This window comes from Colias croceus, chromosome Z (assembly GCF_905220415.1).
Source record: "Colias croceus chromosome Z, ilColCroc2.1".
Taxonomy (NCBI): Eukaryota; Metazoa; Arthropoda; class Insecta; order Lepidoptera; family Pieridae; genus Colias; species Colias croceus.
The window spans coordinates 4,164,881-4,191,149 of NC_059568.1; the positions used below are offsets into that span (position 1 = coordinate 4,164,881).

Consider the following 26,269-nt stretch of genomic DNA (forward strand, 5'->3'; position numbering starts at 1 on the left):
ATTATTTTTTATAAGGCTCTGGTCCCGGCTTAGCTTAGCAATCATGTCGTCAAACCAAAAATATTAACATTCGTTAAGCCTCTCATGGGGTATAATATGGTGTAACTGACGCTTTAGGCTGGTTCAAGTTATCTTTATACTATTATTAATCATTTAATATATTATTATAATATGTACGGTCTACTAAAAAACAATTTTATCGATATAATTCAATATACAATAAGCAATTATACAATAATGTCATTTTCTGTATTCTTCACACGCTTTTTTGAAAGAGTAAATAATTATAAAACATAAATATATTACTATATGTATTTATAAAGTATTAATCTTCAGGAATTTGATGTAACAAGTACATAATATTATACAATGAGAAACTTCTGTTATTTTAATAGGAACAAAATATGTATCAATCTAAATATTTGGTTATTTTGTTTTAAGAAACAAATTTGAGAATAAAAATATTATTCTTAGTTTACCAAAAAATACAAAAATAAATAATAATAATATATAAATAATATAATTTACAATACATAAATGCATCCAAAAAAGTATTTTTTTTTTTATAATAAAAATAAATAATTAACAAAGACCCGAAGGTGTTCAGCAATGAATAATTATAGTTGACAGTAGTTAAATTGTTCACCATACCTGCGGTCAAAAGTGTGATCCAAGAATTACACATTGCATGCATCAAGTGAGTAGGTAATGTAGGGTAGGAAGGATCCCAAGCAGTGAAATGACGTGTAGGCAAAATATAGTGTAAAATATTATACACGACCAGTAGAAAAATACATCGCACCGCAACAGTAAACAAGTAAGTCCTTTTTTATTTTGCAAAACAGAACTAAACCCTAGAAAGTCAGTTTCGAAGTTGTAAATTCGCAATAAAATTTCGCAAAGTTTTGTTGGATTCCACGTGGCGAATGGCGATACAAATTTGATCTGTATTTACTGTAATTTTTCGAGAATATGAAAGATAATTATGTTATTGTTATTTAATTGATTCGTCACGGCCAATAATACGTTTGAAAATTGATCTTCTACGGTTACAATGGCGAATATGGTTCGTGCTATTTTGCGAGCAAATATTATGCCATTTATGTAGGTATTAATAAATTTTGTTTTAATTCTAACAATCTCCTATATCGATATTTTAAAATATTGGGTCATCTTTATATTTATTTATTAAATGGAATTTACGATTATGATTAGAAAAAACTTATGGATTTATTATAATTATAAAAGCAAAATAAACTTAGATTTGTTTTTATAACAACCAGAAAAATGCATGCGATGCACTTGATGTAAGGTGATCACCGTGGATAAACAATCGGAATATTGTAATTATATACACTATCATATTTGCAATTTATATGGATTACATTCAATAATCTAGATCAGCAGAATTCCGCCTTACTGCAGCTAGAATAGCTTCCGTAACGTAAGGTTTTTTAATAGTGAATTTTAGGACAGTCCTAACATGGACAGACAATTTTGCTTACATAAACTTAAGGGCTGTAGGCACAGATTAATTAATATTAAAAATAGGTAGGTGTACTTTTATGTTATTTGTGTTGGTTTGATGCTCTAAGTATTTGTGTTAGCCTAGGTAATAATATGTTAAAACCTCCAAGTTTAATTAGTGACTTTTTAACTGGGACATTTATTTTTCAGGAACAAACTTAAGTAGGTATATTAGTCATAAACTACCGGTTCACGGGTATATTTTCTTTTTGGAAGATTTTCAAATTTTTATCTGTAAAATATTTTTTTACATTTTTTTATATTCTCTCGACAATAAAGAACTCATAAAAATTTATCCAATTTGAAGTAGACGTTTTAAAGTTATGTGTGTACAAAGTACCTACAAACAATTCGGTGATTACCTAATTTTTATAGGTAGCAAAGATTTTTACAGAATTCTAAATTTTAAACAATTAAATTAAAATAAACAATATTTAATTACAAACAGCAGAATCTGTTCTTATAGATGAGTAGCGGTTCCCCGCGGTTTCACCCGCATTGCTCCGCTCCTGTTGGTTTTAGCGTGATGATATAAGCCTTCCTCGATAAATGGTCTATCTAACACCGAAAGAATTTTTCAAATCGGACCAGTAACTTACTAAAAAAATTGTAACATACTTAGATAATTTATTACATCGATAAAATTATACTTGTGTACAAAGTTCATAAAAAAGGAAGAGATTATCATGTATTTCATATGTGTATCCGATTTTTTTTTTCTTTAAACTCGTTTTCGCCAGATATAACTAGTAACAAAGGCAACAACTAGTATTAACAAGGGAAAACGCGTTCTAACCAAAAACGTCTATTGACTGTAACATATCCATATATTATATTTAATAAATATCTTTTACAGGGGATATAATTCATAAACATGGATGTGTTTAAAAAGCTGAAAATGTCGAAAAAGGACGCAGGCGCTGAGTGCATACCCTTGAGATCGAAGGTGGAAAAAATTAAGTAAGTATGCTTCTATATAAGTACTTATATTTTAAAAGAAATAAATAGATTTCTTATCCCCTTAATAAATACTGTCTTATTACTAAAATTAACATGTCTGTTAGATTAATGTATATTTTATCTTAACTGCTGAACCTGAAATTTTGTCCCAAAAAATAAATCCAAAAAGGGATTCAAAGATTAAAGGTATGAGAAAAAGCTGTTAAACAATATCGCGATATCCTACGTTTAATTTTATTTTTGAAGTGAAACTTCTTTATCGGGGTTGGAAAAAAATTTAGTGTAACATTTTGGGTATCATTTAAGCTATCACCAATTTAATTAGTTTTGTGTTTCTTTAATAATAGGGTTTGTCCTCAAAATAGTAGATCTGTCACCAAAATGTAGTCACCAAACAATGCAAAATCAGTTCCACAATAAATCACCTAAAATCCTGAGATATAAGGTCTAGTACCAAATAAATGTTTTTGTATGTATTATAATAGGTGTGTCCTAATAAGTATTTAAGCAAACTAATTTAAAGAGATCACCAATAAATCATATTATGTTACTAAAAGTTAAAATAATCAATATTTATTCTTAAAAATAATAACCACTGAATAATCAGCTCTGGTTTAATAGCTGGCTTATGGTTAGCATAATTATTGTGGATAAAACACTTAATCAAAGTTAAAATAATCAATATTTATTGTTAAACTTTTTCTTTTCTGGCCGATAAGCACATTTTTTGCTTCTGGTGGGGGGTTGGCCAGCTTTAAGCGTATGGCTAATCCGATAATATTATGTTTGCAACTTTGCACATGTCAATTTTTAAAGTGCGCCAATTTGTCTCCGCCCCTTTGATAATTTTTTCATTAAAATTATAAATTGATGTATTAAATAGATAACGAATACTATTAATTTATTATCTGAACGAAATAAAATGTTACTACTGTATTGGTGACAAAATATCAAATAAAAAGGAGTCGCAGTCAGGGATCGATAATCGATTTATTTGGTGACAGATCTACCATTCTGAGCACAGAGCTATTATTTAAGTAACAAAACTGTAATTATAAGAACGAAGTTTATATTCATGTAATGCAATATAATTTTATTGGTTATCGATCTCTTATTTTACACATATATTAACATTAATTTGATAATTCATACCTGGGAACAATTTTTGTTTATCTGAGAACGGAAATATTTCGTGGTGATAGATCTATTTAATAGGTGATACAACTCGATGACAAATATAAATTTTGGTGATAGAAAATATAGTTCTCTAACATTTTTTCGTTACGCGTGACATTTTTCCGTTACGTGACATATTTTTCTTATCCCTACCACGCGTGATTCGATTTATTTTTGTAAAGTTGCATATATACTTAGTAAATTATTTTTTGAAAAATAAGGTCATAAAGAAGTTTCACTTCTTACGTGTGTACACTAGTACACGCACACATTTTTTTATTATATTTGTTGTACCTAGGTTAATACTTAATTTAAACGTGTTTTTTTCTGAAAAACAAAATGAAATTTTATATCATCATTAACATTCTCCTAATAAGTCATTTTTTATCTTGTAGTAGATTTGCTTAGTATTAATATATACTTATACCTATATTTTACTTCAGTATGAGTTACTGATTAAGATAATCCAACGTTTTTCTGTCTTTTCGGACTTCACACGAATTGTTATTACATATTTACGAATATTTTCAATGAATACATGTTTATGCTAATAATAGTGTAAAAACAATACACATTATAAACAGGATGTGTTTTTCGTAAAAAGGGTATAGGTAATTAGGTACCTAATTTTTTATTATTTATGATTAGGTATAATTTATTGATCTATGTACCTACGTGCAAATGCAATTTATAAACAAAATTGAATTGCCCCAATATCGACTTCTAAAGTTAAATGGTGGAGGAGTTTAATACACGACTTTTCGTTTAGGGATTGCATTTATAAAATATTATAGGGACAGATCGGGCAAAATTTGATTTCCTATCAATTGAGACGTTGCATTATTATTTTTACTCAATAAAATGCCATTACTTATGGAAACGTGATTATATGTTTGTATTTCTTATGATCGTTGTTTTTAATCTAACAGTAGATGACCTTGTAAGTATCGTTTTACAATAATAAAAAGGAGAAATACAATTTTACATGTACCTAAGCATTAAATTGATACTCGGTAGGTATATCAAGTGTAACTATCCAAACAATGATGTCATTATAAATAACACTTACCCTGAGAATTATATTTGATGAAGGCATGTCTCAAGTGTCCTATTATTTAGTCCCTTAAAGACAATAGCTACGCTATTTATGAATAAAATTTCTGAACGAAACTCTTTTTATATCAAAAATTTTTATTGGTGTTACAATTGTGAAGGTGTTTTCATAAAATATCGAAGTTAATCCTGTGGGTAGACATAACAGGGAATGGCACGAATTTTGTTATTAAAGACCACCAAGTTTAATAGGTGTGTTTCAATAAACAAATTTGCAGAAACTTATCAAAATGTATTACATACTTATATCAGGTCAATTTATTTTTTCACTCCTACATTTTCATACAAATAATAATTGCATAGGAACCTGCTTTCTATGCATCTGATAGTAACCTCATAACTACATGACAATGAATAATAAGTCGGTACGTTTGTATTGTTTAAAGAAAATTACAATACATACTTATATCGGAAATCATATATTATGATATTCTTAATTATTAGTATTCTACCGGTTGGTTTTCTCTATAAATTGTAGGTACCTTAGTCTCGTAGGGTGAGCATACATTTTTAAAAATATATGTACATTTATTCATTTAGGTACGTATTTGTATGTTTATGGAAGGATTTTATGGATGGAAATTAATGTTTAAAGTATTTTCGACGTGTAATAAATAGTTTTTAGTGCACAGTTTAAAATAATTCGGTATAATTTATAAAAATTCGGTGTATCCATACTATTACACCGCACCCCATTCATTTATTATATTAGTCGGGAGATTAAAACAAAAAGATAATCACAGTTATCATCAGCCCGCGATTTATTTGTTAACGTAATTACAAAAAATCGACAAGAGTCACTCTAATTTCGGCGGGAAATGGAGATTAGGTTTGTCAAAGTTAAGAATTACGTATAGTAGGGGAGCCCAGGATGCTAAATGTGGATTTACTCGAGCGTCACGGGAACCTATTAGAATTGGTAGATTAGACCATAGCGAGAAAAAAAGGTCCTATAATGTTTTCACTTTTAGCGGTGGGGAAGGGTTTTTTGATTTTTTTTAATTTAAAAAAGAAAAAAAATGGCTTGGAAATACTCAAGCGCGTTAGATATTGATATTTTGCATGCTCCAGGACGTCACTGAAAAAAAGTATACGTTAATCTGACGATTAAAGTGGCGATTTAATCGCTATGAAGAAAGGGTAAAAAATTAAAGTAATATTATTCGAGCGCGTCAGATTAATATCTGGGGGGGTTAATTACAATATAAGAAGTCCCCATTTCGCTAATCTGACGATTCGAGCTCAACCTCAGGGAATTATGGATTATTCAAATTTTCCAGCGGGGCCCCTGAGCGCACCCACCAACCATAACTGCTCATATTGACTAGAGGTACTAATGAATAGCTAAGGTACCGTCCCTAATAGTAATCTGACGCGCTCGAGTAAATCCCAAAATCCCCTCTTGGGCTCCCCTACTAGTAGCAATTTTCCGAATTGCTTGCCTATTTTCGGAAATCCAAGCGACCGAGACTTGTTTTTATTAATGAATATATTTTAAATTAATTAGCACAATGATTAATATTGGTATCCAAGGGAACGACTTACAAATGAAAAATTCTGAGTGTTAATCTGGGCAAAGTGATTAATTTTGTTCATCATATTTTTGGTCCAAAATTAGTTTCGTGGACTGGATGGAAAAATATTTTACGTGATCAAGTTAATTTTAATATGGAGGCTTTGTTGACACATAACTTATATATTTTAAGCAATAAACTACAGGCAATATTTGACAAGTTTTCCAATAATTATATGAAGTACATATTTATAGATTACTAGCGGTCCGCCACGGCATCGCCCGTGGTACATATTTCGCAAAAAAGTAGCCTTTGTCCTTTCTCGGGTATTAAAATATCTCCATACCAAATTTCATGAAAAATTGGTTCAGTAGTTTAGGCGTGATTGAGTAACAGACAGACAGACAGAGTTACTTTCGCATTTATAATATTAGTATGGATAAAAATACTGCCTTCGCCGTCCTTCCTGACGGCAAATGAGAGTAAAATGTAGTGCTAATTTCCTGTATTTAGTTTGAATAACGAATATTACATAATAGTGCTTTAATATTTTTGATAATTGAAGCTCTTAGATTGAGAAATATACTCATTACTCATGTGGATTTTGTGATGATATTAGTGTAATATGTATCTGATACCGGTCCACAGTTACAGAAAATCTCATATTACGTCTTTATGGCGTGAACACAGAAAATATTAAACAATAGGTTTTCGCCAGCGGCTTCGCCCACGTACACGTATACCTAGTCAAAGAAAAACCCGCATAGTTCCTAATGCCGTTGGATTTCCAACATAAACCTATCCTATGTCCTTCCTCAGATCTCAAGCTATCTCAAACAACACACAGACACAATTTTTAAAATCTAATTTTTTGGGTTCGGTATCTATTGTAGGTAGATCACGTCCTTTGACTTTCCTACGATTTTATTATAATATGTATATAATTATTATGTTACCGGAAATGTATGAAATAAAGGAATTGTATATAAATCCTAGGAAATGTGTACAATTCCGATGTTATGTAGGAAATGTATAAAATATTTTTTTAAAACTATTTAATGCATAGATATCCAGCTAGGAAATGTATAAAGTAAATGCTTTCTGTAATAAAAACGTTGTTCTTTTTTTATTATAGCACTTATTTAATTAGTAGATAATAATATGTTCATATTAACTTACTTTCATTTGGCAAGTAATCAGTCTGATAATTAATTAAGTAATAATTATAAATGTCACATTTTAAAAGAAAATAATTATATTATAATACTTTGTCAGTCCATATAGCTATTTATATTAGCAGGGTAAGCTCGAATGACATTTGGAAGTGCATAATACTTTATTTTTAAAACACAGAAATCTTGCTGCAGCACAGCTTTTCTTGCAAATGCACTTCTAATACATTTTCATATCTTAATAAATGTTTTACATTGCCGATTGCTATTTAGGAAACGTATAGATTTCCTAGGAAATGTGTAATGTATAAGTATAAAATAATTTATTTCACACATTTCCGTGCGATTTTAGGAATTACATGTACCTATACATTTCCTAGGAATTATTACAATGACGGATTATATGCATTTCCGTTAACTATAGATAAGAAAAATATAGACTAGCCTTATATGATTCAATAATACATGATATACTTAGCGATCATTCGATTAAATTCAATTGATTCACTTGAATACGCAGTGAAGCGGTGCCGGCATGTACCTACCTGGTTAAATAGATATAAGTAATATGGTACCTACTAATACCTACTACTAAATTATTTATGCCATTGGAATAAAAATCCTACAGTTATGCCCGATTTCACCAATAACCCCTAAACAGTCTCCTTAGTAAGGGTTCCTTAGTTTAAGGGACCCTTCAAATCACTACCACACCTAACGATTTAGGTGACACTTATCTGTCGGTGAAAGCAAATTTTACGTTAGGTATCCCCTAAATTGACTTAGGTGACACTTAAATTTTACGGGTTGTTGGTGAAAAGTGAAAACGGGCATTAGTCACTTATTAAGTTATGACTACCTATTTGAAAATGTGCATAATATACTCTTATTTAATAACGTTTTATATAGGCACTAAATTATTTTTCAAATTGGACCATTAGTTCCTGAGTTCAGCACGTTAAAACAAACAAACAAACAAGCTCTTCAGCTTCATAATATTATAAATAAATTAAGAAGGAAAAATTGTTAAAACAATATGTTTATATTATTTCAGTAAAGTACAAAGTGAAGTTATTACACCGGGAACCAGCGGGGTTTTCAGACAGGTACGTAAGGTTTAAAATTTGAATACCTACATAGTACATATGAATAAATTATATAATATTATTATTATTCTCGTTTATGACAAACTATATGCATAATATATAGGTATCAATAGGAGAGTTCGAGAGAAAGTTAGAGAGAGGTTCAGTAAAATTAATATGATACAATTATACAGGGTGTCCCACTATTGCTATACTAAGCGCCAAGGAACTTGTAGTCCTGCATACACTGATCACGTAAAAAATACTTAAACAACAAAATTAAACCAAAATTATTTTGCTAAATTTTTCCTTAAATTTCATGTTTTCTTCTCTAGCTTCGCGCAGCCGGCATGTAACGCTTCGCTAATGTGAGCATTTTGTATATGAAAACATAATCTTAAGCGATAGCTCACGTGCGGGTGGCAAAGTTGGGCGGGTTGCTTGTTAGGGGTATACAGAAAGAGTTTTAAGAATTCATCTATTTGAAAAAAAATGCATTTGGAATTTTATAAGTATTTTTTACGTACTCAGCGTATGCAAAACTATAAACTTGATTGAGCTTAGAATACCGACGGTGGGAAACCCTGTATAAAAAATTTCCACCTTTATGCATTTCCGAGTGCGATCTTTCAAATTGAAACTATGTAGTAGCCTGTATTATTAACTATTCTGTGGTATTAGCTACCTACCAATTTGAACAAACTACTACCTTTACTAATTTGCACTGGTCTTCAATAGATAACAATGTAGGTAATCAGTAATAGTAATAGCCTGCCAAGTCCACGGTCCACCACATAACCTTGGTCTAGATAATTTCTATAAACATGACCTTAACGATTAGACCAGGGACATAGAGACGTACCTATCACGTCTTTATAGTTATGTGTATTATATTTTTGATCTCTAAAACAAAATCTGGTTTAAAACTTGTTATGAATAGGTAGTTAGGTAGAAATAAAATAATTAATGCTGAGGGTAGCGTGTGACGCGATATAATAATATTCAATCTGCCACCGGAAGCGGCTTTCGTCATCGCGTCAGGTTTTTGCATTCGCGATGTAGGTATGTCGTCTAACCACAGCCAGTAAGATGGCATGGTGAGCGAGAGGCAGCTGAAATCCTTTCTGGTATATAGCCATATTTCAAATTGCCACGCATAAAAATAAAAAAATAAAAAATAAAATAAAATTCATTTACCTAATTCAGTCCACATAGCCCATAAAGTGTTAGTAAAATCTTATCCTAGTGTTAGTATTACAATTACCTAAGCGCTTGTAGACTATTCTTCTACTTTACATTCATATTGGAGATCTAAATTTATTTTGGACCAACTAAGATATTAATCTGGAGAAATATGTCTTCTCTACTTATACAAAATTCTCTGTCTACTGTTCTTACCCAGCTGCAGCGTTTTGACTTTTGAGACAGCAGATCAACGTTTGCCGGGACATCTAGGTATTAACTTCATTGACATTTTATACAAATCTGGGGCGTCGGAAAATATATTGTTTGATAATAGCAGCAATGCCTACCTATGTACCTAAAGAGATTAAATTTGCAATAGGTAGTAGGAATAATGAAATTGGAAATAGAAAATCTCAAATAACATCAAATAGTAATATGTATTAACTAATAAGTAACACTGGTTACGCTTCTTCTTAATAATGAACCGTAGCCCGTAGGTAGGTACATAATTTTATAATATGTACTAGGTAGGTATATTTAACCAAATAAATAGGTAGGTGTATCGTAGAGCTACCTCTCACCTCTGTAATTTATTAAATTAACGACATGTACCTATTGTCATATTAGTCATGATCATATAATATTATTATTTATTATGATGAATCGAATGAACTGGGAAGTTAGGTAAATACAAGAAGCTTATATCTTATACACTGGAGATTTCGGTATGAACATTTGACGTGTAACAAGAAAATTGTTGTGTTTTATCACTTTCACACCTAACTTGGTATTGCCACTGTTAATACGAAGTTTTCCCAAGGCTACTATGTATGCCGTAATATTCTGTGCAAAAGGTTAGTTTTTGTACATGAGTTTGTTGATAAATTGCCAACAACGTCATTCAGAAGCATTGTTGGATGAGACAATTATTATTTATGATAAATAAAATAAGTATCTGGACCAATTATTAAAAAGCGAAACTCCCTGATTATGGGTAGTTACCATAGTAAAATTGTAGCAACTCTCACTTTGACAATATGGCATAAGTGTCAAAAAAATTGCGTCGCTTCGAATATTTAAGTTAATATTGTTGCGTATTTAATAAATATTTTCCGAATATAAATAATGTATTGCATTGTGAAAAATTGCAGAAGTGTTTGGACACCAAATTCTGGCATAGAATTTCACAGGCAAGTGTATATTTACGTTATTTACAATATTCCTCAATACTCCTGCATTTACCTGTTTAGAATCATTTCAATGGCAAAAATTGTTAAAATTTTGCATCATTTTAGAAAGCAGTCATGTTAAATTTGTTATTTTCCTAATACTTTATCATTTTTCAACAAGTTTTCAATAAACAAAATTAACAAGTAAGGTAACCATGATGACGAGTTTTTAAGGATAGTGAAGAGAATATATTGTAATAACAATATTATGATGAAATTTAGAACACCATTTTCAAGATTTTTACTAGTAATGAAACAACACTCGACATCGGTATTGCACTCACATGTAGTTATAAGATTGTTCGTTTTTACATTGAAATTTATACTATTTTAACTTATCTCATATTTTTTGTTTTAGGTATTTCAGCTTTCCAAAAAGTAAAATAAAAAGAAATATATGTGCCCATCAAGGGTAAAATTACTGAGGATTACGACCCAGAAAAAAATACCTTTTGAAAAATAAACTTTGTAAAGTTAGCTGAAATTTGTGCAAGGCGTTTATTATAAACAGTTTTTCTTTGATGATTTTGGCTTGAAATTGACCCGTCGAAGCTACGCGTTTAAAAAGAAGATCTGAGTAGCTTACATTTTGGTAAACAGCATCTGATGCAAAACACAACTTTCCTCTATTTACAAAGGATGTTAATGCTATATATCGGTTCATATCCAGGCTTTGTAGCCAAGAGTTATTTAAAACTTTCATTCTATACCAATTAAAATTGTATATGTACCTATAAAGTATGGCCAGTAATATTATAATATAATTAATACTGTTAAAAATATATGTCGTTATTATTTATAGACCATGATTTTTAGTTTTTTCTATTTCGAAAATACAAACCAGTGTGGTCACCCACAGAAAGAGACAAAAAACAACACTGACGTCATTCAAGGTTATATTTTCTTGTGACAAGTCAATGGTCATAGTGCAATCTCCAGTGTATTAGATATAAGCTTCTTGGGTAAATAAGATGCTTTACACATAATATACATTATTCGATATTTGAAATTAGAATTTCAAATTCAAAATGGGCTTTGTAAATTGTAATTCGTTAGTGTTACCATCAAATATAGACCATGTAAAAAAAACATATAAAAATTGGCTTTTAATATAATAATTATTAATAAATGTTAATTCATTAGTAAAAAATATGAATCACTTATTTTTGCAACAACAAAAAGAAATCTACACTACAGTGCACACATGTCATTTAATGCTAGTTTGCAAAATTTTTTTGTAAATACAAATACCTAGCTGCATTAGAATGCTAAAAATTTTAATCAGCAATTTAATTTTTTGCAGGCATCATTTTCAACTGGTGACCAACCATATAATATATCACCGTTTTCGTCATTCCATAATATCTTCACACGCTCTTTGAGCAATAGGTCGGGTGGCATCGGAAGTTTATTCACACGCAAAATGGCGACCAGTGTTAATCCTCCGTGTCCGTGGTCGAATAGTCAAGATGACTATGAAATTCGGGATGTTATTGGTAAGTAACTAATTTATTACGTTTAATAGCATCCCTAAATATTGATAGGTGTAATAAGATTAAGAAAATACCGCCTCATTTCTTTAAATTTAATATTTTTTCGATGTGTCATTACCATCTGTCAAATCATTAATTAAATGTCAATAAGTAATGCAGTATTTTGCCGATTCTATCGTTAAATTCATATCAAAGACTTAAAAATTAATAGTCTATTATCCCTCTGAAATGGTCAAGACTATAGCAAGCTCTGTTTTTCAAAATATTTCTAGTTTGGGAGGTTATTTTTGAATAAACATTCAAGGAGACCCACTGACACATATAATAATTCTTGGTTCATTTACGTAGTAATGATAATGTAAACAACACATTACGTATCTCTGTAATCGAGTTTGCTTATTATAAAAACTGCATTAATGTTCCTGTGAAAATGGTATCCTTTCCTTTAAAAATATTAAAGTTCAAACCTTAAATAAAAATTATATAAGTAGGTAAAATTATGTAGAAAATTATGTAAAACTTTAATTTTTCACTTTAGATAAATTTTGTACTGTTTTTTATATGACTGCTTACATATATTACACATACATACTGCTTGTAATATTACATTTTTTATTTAGGTGACATAGACAACTGCTTCCTAAATCAATTTGATTAATTAACTGAACTCTAACTTTAAGGGGTTGGAGCCACCGCAGTTGTATACTCAGCTCTCTGCAAGCCTCGCAATGAAAAGTGTGCAATCAAAAGAATTAACTTAGAGAAATGGAACACATCTATGGATGAACTGCTAAAGGAAATACAGGTACTTATAGTGTTGTTTTTTATAAATAATATTCATAAATTTGTCATATTCATTATTCATAACTTATCTGAGTTATTGGTATTGCGAATCATCAAAATAATCAAAAATTAATATAACAAGATAACTGCATTTATGTTTAATTTATTGTATATTTCTTATTTGTTAATATACAAAATATTCAGTAGTCTTCCAAACTTTTACTTTATTATGACTACTAGCTATGTTAACAAAGGAACACAGATAATTAATATTGTATACAGAATAAATCAACCCTATCTAGAAAGTATCATACTAGCTCAGTTTTGTTAATATTTACAATAATTCTTTAACAAAAAACTGGCACTGTTACCAGTCATTGTTAAATGATATCTTAAAGTCACTTTGAAACACCCTTTAACCAACTGTAAAATTGTAACTAAATAGCATAATACATATAAATTCATTTCATTCATGTTTTCACAAACATATTATGTAATGGTTAGAATTGGAAATGTGTATATTGGCAAAAATGTAAATAGATTTCTTTTTACAAGAGACCTTCACACACAGATGTGCAAATAATATTGTTCTCTTTGTCCGTGTGAATTGAATATTCATTCATCATTGTATTAAAGTACTAGCTATCGCTTACTCTCTACTTGATACTATTATTTCAGAAACATCTAGATGTTTATTATTACTAATCATATCTGATATTTAAAAAAAAATATATTTTGTTGGTAAAATATAAGAATTGAGACCGTTATTCTGATTAATATCAACAAACCATCATTCATATCCATTAAATTAAAACATACAAATAATTCCAGGCTATGTCCAGTTGCAATCACGTAAATGTGGTCACATATTACACAAGCTTTGTTGTCAATGATGAGCTGTGGTTGATTTTGAGACTTTTGGAGGGTATGTACCTTTAAAACTGTTTTTATAGCAATGAAAAATTATTATATGTGACTAATAATTATTTTTAACAAAAATGCTAAACCGCCTTTGGTCAGAACTAGACGAAATTTTAATGGGACCGACGGGAAGGACCTAGCTTTCAAATAAGAAAGTAATCATTAAAATTAATTCACCCAGTTTGAAGTTCTAAGTTAACAAACCCATAAAAAAATTGAATTAGGAACTTCTTTTTTGAAGTCGGTTGAAAAGGACGATAAACTGAAAGATCACAAGGTTGTAGTGCAGTATAACATATTTATATATCAGGAAGTTGTACAATAACCTGATGGTCTGCGATAACAGTCATTCATATGCAATTTCAACAATGAGCTGCAGATTTGTTGCCACAAATTGAATTGCAAGATAAGAATGCAGTCAGGGTTATAGGTTTCTGGGTCCAGTATTATTGTTCAGTACAGAATAATGTTTGCTATTCTCTCCCATTGCAAAATTAGGCTTTGTACTGACAACAGGACAATATATCATATCTGTTTCACTGATCTATGTTCTAACGCCCAATAGGTTATTCCGTTCTGTGGCTGTAGGGTTAGATGGTTGTTAAATATCTGCTAAGAATCAAACCTTTTGTTTAATTTTATTTCATATTTATTTATGATGATGTGTGTAGTCAGTGTAGTGGCCTAAATACTTATAAGAAAGATTACCCAATGTTATTATGGATCAAAATAGGTTGATTGTTATTATGAATGTTTAAGTTAAAAATTTCAATATTCCAAGATACAAGACTATGAAAGTATGAAAAGTAAAATGCTGAAAAAAGAGTTATAATATTATAATCATGCTTCTTTTTGAATAAATTCATCATACACACTTTTAATTTGTTTTACCAAGTTAGCATATTAGGTTACATTAGTGCATAGGTACAATTTTTAAAACGTGATTTCTATAAATAAACAATAAAAATATTATCAATTGTCTGTTTCTAAAAATATCTCCAATCAATTCATGATTTCTTTTATTAAATGCTAAGTAACACGTTTTGAAACGTAAGTAAAAATTTGTATTGTTGCTGAATATAATGTCAGTATGAAAATCATGCCCTCAATTTTTTTTGTTTACTATGTATGAATTCTAGTTCTATTCTATGAACTATGTTTTTCTATTTTTTTTTTAATATTGGTGATTGGTCTCTTTTACGCTTTTGTTATTGACAGATTTAGTTTTAGAATTTATTTTTCGCCTTTCATGTAATATTATAATTTGGAAATAATGTTTGATCTTTTGTTTAGCTTTCTTTCAACTAATAATGGAAAGATTTTATCTTATGATTTGTCTGAAAATTAGAGGCTAAAGATCCAGTTCTACTATGGTCTATGTGGCACAATCAACCTTATACTAGCCAGAGCTGATGTATGTTAAAATTATGGAAAGTGGTCTATTTATATTATAATTTTACTAGCTTACCGCCCGCGTCTTCGCCCGCTTTCTCTAAAACGATTTGAGATTTAAACTATCCTATCTCTCAAGTTGTATCGAACTGCACATGGTGTGCGAATTTTATTATAATCCGTTAAGTGGTTTAGGAGTCCATTGAGGACAAACATTGTGAGAATACACGAGATTTATATATTATAATTTTATATTTATGTTCCAGGCGGCAGTCTCCTTGATGTAATCAAACACAAGATGAAGGTTTCAAATTGCAAGCACGGTGTCTTTGATGAGGCCACTATTGCAACTGTGCTCAAAGAGGTGCTAAAGGGACTGGAGTATTTCCACAGCAACGGACAGATTCACAGGTAATTTGGTTTTTTTCTAAGAAAATTATATCATGTGGTATGGTAAAAAATATTATATGAATTATTATATTATGCTATGTTATTGTGTACTGGTTTATATTTAGCTGTATTCAACTTGTGTATAAGGTAGTAAGAATTTTGCTAATGTATTTAAATATTTTTCTGTAGTGCGAACTGCTTATGTATTTATAAAAGATGCAGCATTGTTTGTTCTGCGAAAATATTAAATTGCGTGCATTGCTAATGAAATAAATGCTCATTGCGAATTTCTTAAGATAAGATTAGTAATCAGGGTTCGGTGTTTATGGAGTCATTCATAATCATAACTAAATTAAGCCTCAATGATTTAAAATGTTGAATGAGCAATTCTTTTTGTATATATGTACATACATGTAAACAGTAAATGAATTTTACATAATCACAAAATTATGTTTAACTAGCGGTCCGCCCCGGCTTCGCCCGTGGTACATATTTCGCAATAAAAAGCCTATGTTCTTTCTCAGGGTCTAAAGATTGTCTGTGCCAAATTTCATCAAAATCGGTCCAGTAGTTTATGAGCCTATTCATTACAATCAAACAAACAAACAAAGTTTTCCTCTTTATAATATTAGTGTAGATGTAGATTGTAATACATCATTTACTAATATACAAAACTGAAGAGTTTGTTTGTTGGTTTCCTTACTCTGGAACTGCTGGTCCGAATTGCAGGGCACAGCTAGTAATGTCTCATACATTTTAATTAAAAATCGGTCAGAATATCGTCAAAAATATCTAAATTACGCGAGATTTAGGTTGTGTAAATTTATTTGTTTGTGTGTAAATTTGTTAATGTCATATAGGCAGCGCAATTTTAATTGTTATTTTAAATATTTCATTTCGAAAGCTTTGCGATGTTTTTTATTAAATGTTTATTATGCTGCTATGCAGTACTTCTAGTGTAAATGAGTTGACGCGAAATTCTTGTTTATGCATTCATCTTTCTGAAATTATACTTCATTAAATGCATTGATAGAATTATCAATGAGCTGGTTAAAAGTTTGTCTGTTGAACTTTCAAGTATAAACCAATTAAATTATATTTTCTCTTAAGGTCTTTGATACCTTTATCATTGGTCGAAGCTTTTTTTTAATAGTCTACTGGGAATCGATCCTACGTCTTCTCGTTTAAAAGCTTTGACTCCACAGTATTAACCAAAAAACGTTTGAAGTGTCCTATTTTTATTTATAATTATTGGACTAAAAATTCATTGGTTGTAATTTCTATAATGCTTTAGCTTCATAACTATTGTGCTATGCAATTGCGTTTTTGCTTTGGCGTATTTTGCAGGGCGAGTGAAAAATATTTTGTGATCAATATACTGTGATCTTGACTGTAATAATCATGAAGTAAATAAAAAAATGTATGTTTTGACCCGATTCCGGTTCCGGTAATGGCGTCGTAAACAAGTCAGATAACGAGCTCCGTGAAAATAATTAAAATAACTGTGTAAAAGGCGTTGTTCAGTGTATTCCAAGCATTAATCAGTTGATTCCAGTGTCGAACTTCATTATGTGCAAATAAATTCAGTGCGGAAAACGCGTATTTTAATAAAAAAAGTGTACTACAAATAGCATGAACTTAACCTAAAAACCCATTGACATTTGAAATTTATCGAAGTAACTTTTCAACGTAATTAGAGTATCAACGCAAGAAATTGAAAAAATAGAAACGGCCAACAACGAAACAACTGACACAGCATAAAATTCGCTGTTTTCAAACCGTGGGCTAGCATTGTTTAGTTGAAATAAAATTTTATCCGCCGCCATTATGAGTTCTCAAATGTCAGGCGAGATGTTGTTACTTCTGGAAAAAATGAAGGAAGAGCTCACCAAACAAACAATTCAAATAACAGAAAACGTTCTTAAAATGGTAGATGAAAAAATACAGCCGATAATTGCGGAAAATGTAAGACTTTCGCGGGAAGTTGAAACACTGAACAAGAAGATACAATCATTAGATTTAACCGCTAGGAAAAATAACATCATTCTACATGGAATCGCCGAACCTAGCACAGAGAGATACGAAGATAAATTTTAAACGCTCTGGTAATTAAAACAATCACGGACTTGGAGGTGCCTCTCGAAAACAGTGAAATTAACAAAGTGCAACGCCTGGGTAAAATAAAGGAAAATGGAAAAATAAGACCGATCTTGCTAACACTAACGACTATGCAGAAAAAAATCCAGATCCTAAGAAATAATAAGAAAATGAAAGAACACACTTATATTACAAATGTCTATTCTAAGGAAACCATAGAGAAACGCAAAGCACAAGCCAATATTTTTCGTGACAATGAAAAAAGGAAAAGAACGCCGGAGACACCAAGCCCCAAGGAAGCAACCAATAACACTAGCAAGAAAATCCAGCGGACAGATGCTTTTCAACGCATGCGTGAGCGAGCCTACTGTATGTCCGAAAAGAATAATTTTATAATTAAGAAAAGAATAATTAATATATGGGCGACGTGGAGCACTTACCACCAGGTGACGCGTCTGCTCTGTTGCCTCCTATTGCATAAAAAAAAAAAAAAAATACCTACCTCAAATACTAACCGGAATCAGAACAACATACCAACATATATACAACATCAACAGAAACAAAAAACACTTGCATTCCCCAACCCGGTTGGTCCCCATGGGGAATTAGACCGAAACCCTCCAATACAAAATCAACAACATCGAAACGAAGCAAATAACATCCAAAGCACTCTACCCAATCAAAAATACAAAATGGAGATTCCAGCAACTAAGCGCACAAGAATATGCATTGCTACTCTCAATGTGTTGACACTAAGATCAGAAGAAAACCTGTCAGAACTATCATTAGCACTAAAAAACACAAACTGGGATATTCTCGGGATGAGTGAAGTGAGAAGAATAGGAGAACACATTGTTGCACATCCAGATTTCTTGCTATATCATATAGGAGAGACCACAGGACAATATGGTGTGGGATTTTTAGTAAAGAAATATCTAACAAAGCACATAAAAGGTTTTTATGGTGTATCAGAGCGCATAGCATTATTGAATCTAGAACTGCCAGACTACAAGGACCCATGGACAATTATTCAAGTATACTCACCCACAGAACAAGCAGATATTGAAAAAATTTACCAGTAATATCACAATTTGAAAAAAACTTTACAGACACATGCCCACAAAAATATAATTGTGATGGGTGACTTCAATGGACAAATTGGTGAACGTATAGGTCCCTACACATACAACTCAAAACCTAGAAGCAGAAACGGAAAAATTCTCTTGGACTTTGCAATGGAAAATAACCTTACAATATTAAATACTGTCTTCAAGAAAAAGAAAAATAGAATGTAAACCTGGCTGTCACCCGATGGCAAATCAAAAAACCAAATCGACTTTATAATGACAAATAAACAAAAATTTTTCTTGGATATAAATGTCATCAACAACCTCAACTTCAACACTAATCACCGTATGGTCAGGGCTGAACTGAATTCATCTCAACCAAAGAATTCCAGACCAAGAACAAGCCCAGGGATTCTAAAAATCAATAAAAACAATATAGGAGAAATAGCCAACTCACTCAACTCGAAACTTAACTTAAGCATCCTTCCCTATAGCTATCACATTATTTATTCAGGAGGATTATGTGATCTATTTCATAATTTGTCTATACATATTATAAGAGCTTAAAAACAAAAACGAATATAACATTGTGACTGATTTGTGTAATAAGATGACTTCTCTTTACGTAAAAATAGTATTATATCCACAAAAGAATGGATTATGTATATCTAACTGAAGGACACTTCCAAATTAAAAAAAAATTACGATACAATTCTGATATATTGAAAATATGGGAATTTGAAAAATGAAACGGAATGTAAATATGCTATTAGCACCTAATATGACTTGAAACTGTGATGTGGACTAGGAAAATAGGCGTTTGAGACGTCAAAGTTGAGAGTTAAACATATTACTTTTGTAAGTACCCCTCCCTAAACTGCTCCTAACAAAATTCCAGGGACATAAAAGCGGGTAACATCCTGCTAGGCGAAGATGGTACGGTACAAATAGCAGATTTCGGTGTGTCTGCCTGGCTCGCTACAGGCAGGGACCTTTCCAGGCAGAAGGTCAGGCATACCTTCGTGGGCACACCGTGTTGGATGGCGCCGGAGGTTATGGAACAGGTAATTTGGAATGTTTTACTTCTACATTATAGAATTTAAGGAAAAAAAGTAAAAACTATACATAAAAATAGATGAAAATATATATAAATATGAATAGATAGATCAGAAAAATGAACGTGTGTGCCGAGCACACGTGTCAAAAGTGAAACTTCTTTGAAGATTCAAAAATACCAAAATTGAAACCTTGATCGTGACGACGTGACCTTGAAATTTTACTTACAACACGCCTAAAGAAGTTTCACTTAAAAAAATTCAGAACACTTTCACCAGTGGAAAGATGGCTATAGTTTAATTAGATTATATCCTAAATTAACCGCAATGAATCTAAATTAAATTTTTGTTACATTAATTACAGGATCATGGTTACGATTTCAAAGCAGACATCTGGTCGTTCGGAATCACGGCAATAGAAATGGCCACGGGCACGGCCCCCTACCACAAGTATCCGCCAATGAAAGTGTTGATGCTCACACTGCAAAATGATCCCCCAAACTTGGATACAGGTATAGTCATTAACCTTTTACAAATGCGATAGTTATTCTGTCTGTTTCCCTTGCACGTCATAACTACTGAACAAATATTGTTAAAATTTTGAAGATAATTAAAATTGGGAAGATTACGAGGCTACTTTTTGACAACAAAGAATGTATGTATGTTAAGTAGATAATAATTAATAGTTTGTATGACCTCAGTTGAATATATACTTAAAAATAGTTTCCTCCTCCTGTATGCGTAAAATATCATTAAATATTTTTTTTATATGACAGGTGCTGATGAGAAAGAGCAATATAAAATATATGGGAAGACGTTCAGGAAAATGATCGTCGATTGCCTCCAAAAGGATCCCTCAAAGCGTCCGTCCGCGACGGAGCTGTTGAAACACCCGTTCTTCAAGAAAGCCAAAGATAAGAAGTATTTGACGCAGACTCTGGTTGCTATCGGACCTAGTATGGAGACTAGGGTTCACAAGGTTAGTAGATATGGATTTTTTATATGTCTTTCTCTTTCAATATGTCTTTTAACTTGTTAATTATTGTAGTGAACACTAGTTTTGCAACTAGGAAGTCTGGTCCCTTCGGCTACCTATATTCTGTATTCTTGATGTAATTCTCATCACATTATCACTTGTCTAATAAAAATGATAAGGGTTTAAAAAGGTTTTAAAAGTGTTTAAAAAGGTTGTAATTAAAAAAGGAGGATGATGGGAATGAATCCTCATTTTTATAATTACGCCGTTAGTACACCGACGCATTCGCGTGCGGCAGCGAAACAACGAAAAATCTGTCAGTAGTATAGCAGGTTTTCGCATATGATATGTCTTACTCTAGCACATAGATAGATGAAATAGTTGCGTCCTTGTCAGTATTGTTTCGCAAGGAACTGCGAAATGGCCATTACACAGACGCATTGCGAAAAAGTTGCGAAAACATTGCTGTCTATACTAACGTTCCGCAGATATTTCGCTACGCAGTAGTTTCGCAGAGATTCGCTGCCGCACGCGAATGCGTCCGTGTGCTAACGGCGTTAACGACGCAATAACCATTATTCCTTGTCCACAGGCGAGCAAACGCCAGCCCGGTACCTCTGGGCGACTACATCGCACAGTGACTGGAGAGTGGGTTTGGAGTGAGGAGGAGGAGGAGGGAGCAGCTGATACAGCGGACTCGGACAGCGAGGAGGGCAGCGACAAGCGGCCCATGAACGAGCTGCTGCGGGACGACTCCAGTGCCAGCGATAATGAGGAGGTGTGTAGAGCATCTGTGTGTTGCTGTTTGTGTATGGAGTGGGGAGGAGGAGGGAGTGACAGCTATAACCAGATGTTACGCCATCTATACACAGAATCATATTTTATCCCATACCACAGAATACATAATAGTAGCTAAACGCTACAGAACGGACACTCTCCGCCTCCCGCCAAAATTAAACACTTACCTCACCCCGCACGATCAGACATAAAATGGTCCATATTTTTCTACAGGGACGATATGCAACGAAGATTGACAACATTAATCAAATTGACTTAAAGTAATTTTATTATTTTGGATTTGTGATTATCGTTTTTCGTAGAAAATGGTTAGATATTGTGCTGTTTACGCAGCAGTATTTCATCAGAAAAACGCGAATTTTTTTTTACGCTAGTCAAAAATGTGCCAACCACAGAACAGTAAGAACATAATAGAAGTGCTATAATGTCATCATTAGTATGAAAACCAGTGTCGCCAAACCCACACATTTAAACCGATAGTTATACAGTACACTACAAGTAAACTATGCCTTTGATTGGACAGCTTAGTTTGAGTAAAAACTGACTTAGGTTATAAATTCAGCATTTCAATATGTACCCTAACGAACCAAGTTACGGTTTATTTTAGTATAACATCCCTAGGTATATTAGCTGTTTTGTTTCTCTTTGCTCAGAAATTCCAAATTCGAAAACATTCAGCTATTCCACAACAGAGGGCGTTGGTTTTCAATACATATAACTTTGAACCTCTACACATAAAGATAAGGTTGAAATTTGTGTCACTCTAAATTAATGACATTAACTTGACATTAACCTGATGCTATGCTCTAAGGGATGTCAGTCTTGTTATCGATAATTCACAAATAAATATATTTTTGTGCATTTTTTTTTCTTTCTATTATATGAGTATAGGATAATGTGTCACATTTTGGAGTATGTTTATTACTACTAAGTACGTCTTTTCATATTATTATATTTAAATAAAAAACGGAATAGAATAGTATAAATCTATATTTACAAAACAAACAGAAAATATGCATTATTTTAAATCTTGGAACTGCCGTAGGTTTGATGTATCGGTGGCCTTTGTTAGACTGCTTATTGCTGTTCGGCATCCAGTTAACTCGTCACGTTGCATTTATTATCCATTTCTCTTTTAAATTAGGCTCTTTCGAAAATCTATAAATAAATAGGACAAATGAAAGCTAAGGAAAAATAGAATAAAATTTAATATTTAAAATGTTTGTCTTTTCTAAAGTATCGATACTGTCGATATGCGCCACATGCATCACTAATCCGACATTCGTTTGTTTATTTCAATAATATTCCAGAAAGTCTTGTTTGCTGTTCAATCTATATTAGTACTTATTTCTTATGGATTAAGGTTCATTTTGACTTAATATTTTTATAAATGTTTGACAAATTACGACAAGCGAAGTTGTAACATAAAATATATTTAAAATAAATTAAAATAAGACTTACCGATGGTATGAAATGCCTCGATTGCTGATATTATTTCGTCTGCTATCATTTTTCCACTCTAATACCGAACAACACGCTCTAAATAATGAATAAATATGGAAATAAGGTTTGACAGTTGACAACCGACTCGAATATTTTTCTGCGCACAACTGAGAGCGAGTTAGGTGATCTTACCTTACTAGTGACACGTGGGCCACGCCCACATCGCACTTCTATTATGTTCTTACTGTTCTGTGGTGCCAACCATAAAGCGTTAACACACACATTTGCAGTCTCTACATGTGACTGTCAAAACGATAATTTTGTATGGAGTGTCCGGGGTGTGCCCATACTAAATATTTTAAATCGTGGTCAGAATATATGCTTCATGAAGAGGCATGTAGATTTCAGGTACTTCATTTCTGAATAACATAAATCTTCATTTAATTTTTATTTCCCAGGTTATCTGAGAATCAAAAATACCGATCTAACCAGGCTTTAATAATAAAAAATATAATTTAATATAAAAATGCGTCCCGTTAAAAACTAATTCATATTATTTGTTTCAGGAACAACACCCACAGATAGAAATGAAAGAATTTCCCGTATCAAATGCGCCAACTGTACCTCAAACTATCAATTTAGTTTTAAGACTTAGGTATGTTGATTTTCTAATATAAGATATGAATATAATTTTCCTAAATATTTCACAGAATTTTAGAAAATAATGTTAATCAAAAGAGCATAGTAAATACTGATAAGTACTGATAAGTATTTATCGTAAATATTTATGCCAGAAAAAAAACACTACTTACTTCAAAAAGTTAAATGTTAAGTAAGCGAGAGACGGACAGGAATGTTGTCATATTAAATCTCTTAATCCGACCAAGTTATAAACCGACGTAGCGACACGTCGTGTGCTCCTGCACTTTTTGTCTCGTGTCTCTTTGTTAAAATTATTAGTATTAATAACGTATAAAATATTATAAAGTTGAAGAGTTTGCTTGTTTGTTTGAACGCGCTTATCTTAGGAAGTTGGTCCGATTTGAAAAATTCTTTCTGTGTTAGATAGCCCATTTATAGGCTATATATCGTCACGCTTAGACAAACAGGAGCGGAGCAATGCGGGTAAACCCGCAGGGCAAAGCTAGTAACATATTATAATGAAAGAAAAAAGCTTTATTGCCAACAAAAACTTAAACTATCTTAACTTGAAAAGTAAACACAATATATTAGGCAATGAATGCATGCAACGCATTTAATGCTTTAACCCATTGAGCCCCAAGCGGCCTGATCGGTCCCAGACACAATAGATTTTCTATTGTGTCTGTGGTTCCGGGGCCTGAGTTACTACACATTGAAATTATCCGTATTCATCTGTTTTGTTCTGCTATATAAAGTGGGTTTATATAAATTTCAGGAACGCGCGTCGCGAACTCAACGACATACGCTTCGAGTACATAACCGGCCGCGACACGAGCGAGGGCATCGCCGCGGAGCTGGTGGGCGCGGGGCTGGTGGGCGCGGCCGACGCGGCGCCCATCGCGACCAACCTCGCGCGCCTGCTGCTGCGCCCCGCCGCCAAGACGGTCACCTTCCACCTGGTGGGTATACTGTGCTTGCCGGCTAGGTATAGGATCGCGCTTGCTGCCAACTTCACACGTTAACAGTCTAAATAGTACCGCCAGCAAAAAAGTACAAAACATAACTTTAATATATTTATTACTAGCTTTCCGCCCGCGGCTTCGCTCGCGCAGTCAAAGATAAGCCCGCATAGTTCCCGTTCCCGTGGGATTTCCGGGATAAAACCTATCCTATGTCCCGGGGTAAAAAGTAGCCTATGTCCTTTCTCGGGTATCAAAATATCTCTTAACCAAATTTCATGCAAATCAGTTCAGTAGTTAAGGCGTGATTGAGTAACAGACAGACAGGCAGAGTTACTTTCGCATTTATAATATTAGTATGGATTGTTCATAGATAATGTAGATTGTATTATTGTATGATCGTTATATTTATTTATAAAATACTCTTATTGAATTTTACTAATGGATAAACTTTATATACATAGTCAAACGAAGTCATAAAACAATCAAAGGCTTATGTTGTCGACAATATGTTTGCCAGCCATGGCTATGAAGTTTGCATTTGATATCAGAAAATTGTTATTTAATAAGAAGGCGTGTGGCCGACAAAAGTATAACAAAAAATTCGATTACTTAATAAAAACTGAGATAATATTTGTATATTTTCACAAATATGCTTTTTATTTTAAATCCTACTCATAAATAATTAATTTGGCCTGAAGTGTATTAGAAAAACCCAAAAAAGCATACATTGAATATTAAAACTGATTTTGTTTACTGATGTTTTTGCACACCATACACTTTGGGAACAAAGTTTGCGTGTATTGCTGAGCAAAATGGCGTTTTGACAGTCATATTCCTGTTTGGAACGCAAAGTATAGTAGTCATAACCGATTTGACTCGATTATGACCCACTTTAAACCAACATATTAAATTAAAAATATGTACACTTATCAAGAATCGGAGGATATAAAATAATTTCATCTTTTTATGTCTTATATTTTTTTTAAACTATATTATTTTTCCAGAACTCAATCCCACCGAACGAGCAGTTCGACGAGAAGTCACTAGTAGGGTTCGCCCAAATATCAATTATATCAGAGTAATGCGGTCCGATACGTTGGTGCTCTGCCGTATTCTAGTTTATTATTAAAGTGAAACTTTTATTACATCGTCTCAAACTTTTTGGTCTGTGTAGCGCATGTCGCGTGACGCACGATACGTACGATAATTATCGTACAAATACGATAATTTTTAGTTAAATGTCTATAGTGTGAAAAAAAGTTTCACTTTTACCGTGGTTTAATAAAACC

At 32.2% G+C, this 26,269-nt stretch overlaps 1 protein-coding gene across 1 annotated transcript; it reads left to right on the plus strand.

The window, feature by feature from the left end:
• Nucleotides 1-678: 678 nt before the first annotated feature.
• LOC123705245 (serine/threonine-protein kinase OSR1-like) lies at nucleotides 679-26,197 on the plus strand. The gene is made up of 14 exons (XM_045653944.1): nucleotides 679-817; nucleotides 2,384-2,487; nucleotides 8,517-8,568; nucleotides 12,265-12,457; nucleotides 13,135-13,259; nucleotides 14,069-14,162; nucleotides 15,817-15,961; nucleotides 20,003-20,168; nucleotides 20,524-20,671; nucleotides 20,936-21,138; nucleotides 21,728-21,913; nucleotides 23,943-24,031; nucleotides 24,794-24,977; nucleotides 25,985-26,197. The coding sequence occupies exons 2-14, from the start codon at nucleotides 2,402-2,404 to the stop codon at nucleotides 26,060-26,062; spliced, it is 1,749 nt and encodes a 582-aa protein (XP_045509900.1). The 5' UTR covers nucleotides 679-817; nucleotides 2,384-2,401; the 3' UTR covers nucleotides 26,063-26,197.
• The last annotated feature ends 72 nt before the right edge of the window (nucleotides 26,198-26,269 follow it).

Bases quoted from the DNA above. Each gene is read 5' to 3' on its own strand.
- LOC123705245 (XM_045653944.1), top strand. From the start codon at position 2,402: ATGGATGTGTTTAAAAAGCTGAAAATGTCGAAAAAGGACGCAGGCGCT. The intron at 14,163-15,816 runs GTATGTACCTTT...TTTATGTTCCAG, and splicing joins GATTTTGAGACTTTTGGAGG to GCGGCAGTCTCCTTGATGTA. The intron at 21,139-21,727 runs GTTAGTAGATAT...CCTTGTCCACAG, and splicing joins TGGAGACTAGGGTTCACAAG to GCGAGCAAACGCCAGCCCGG.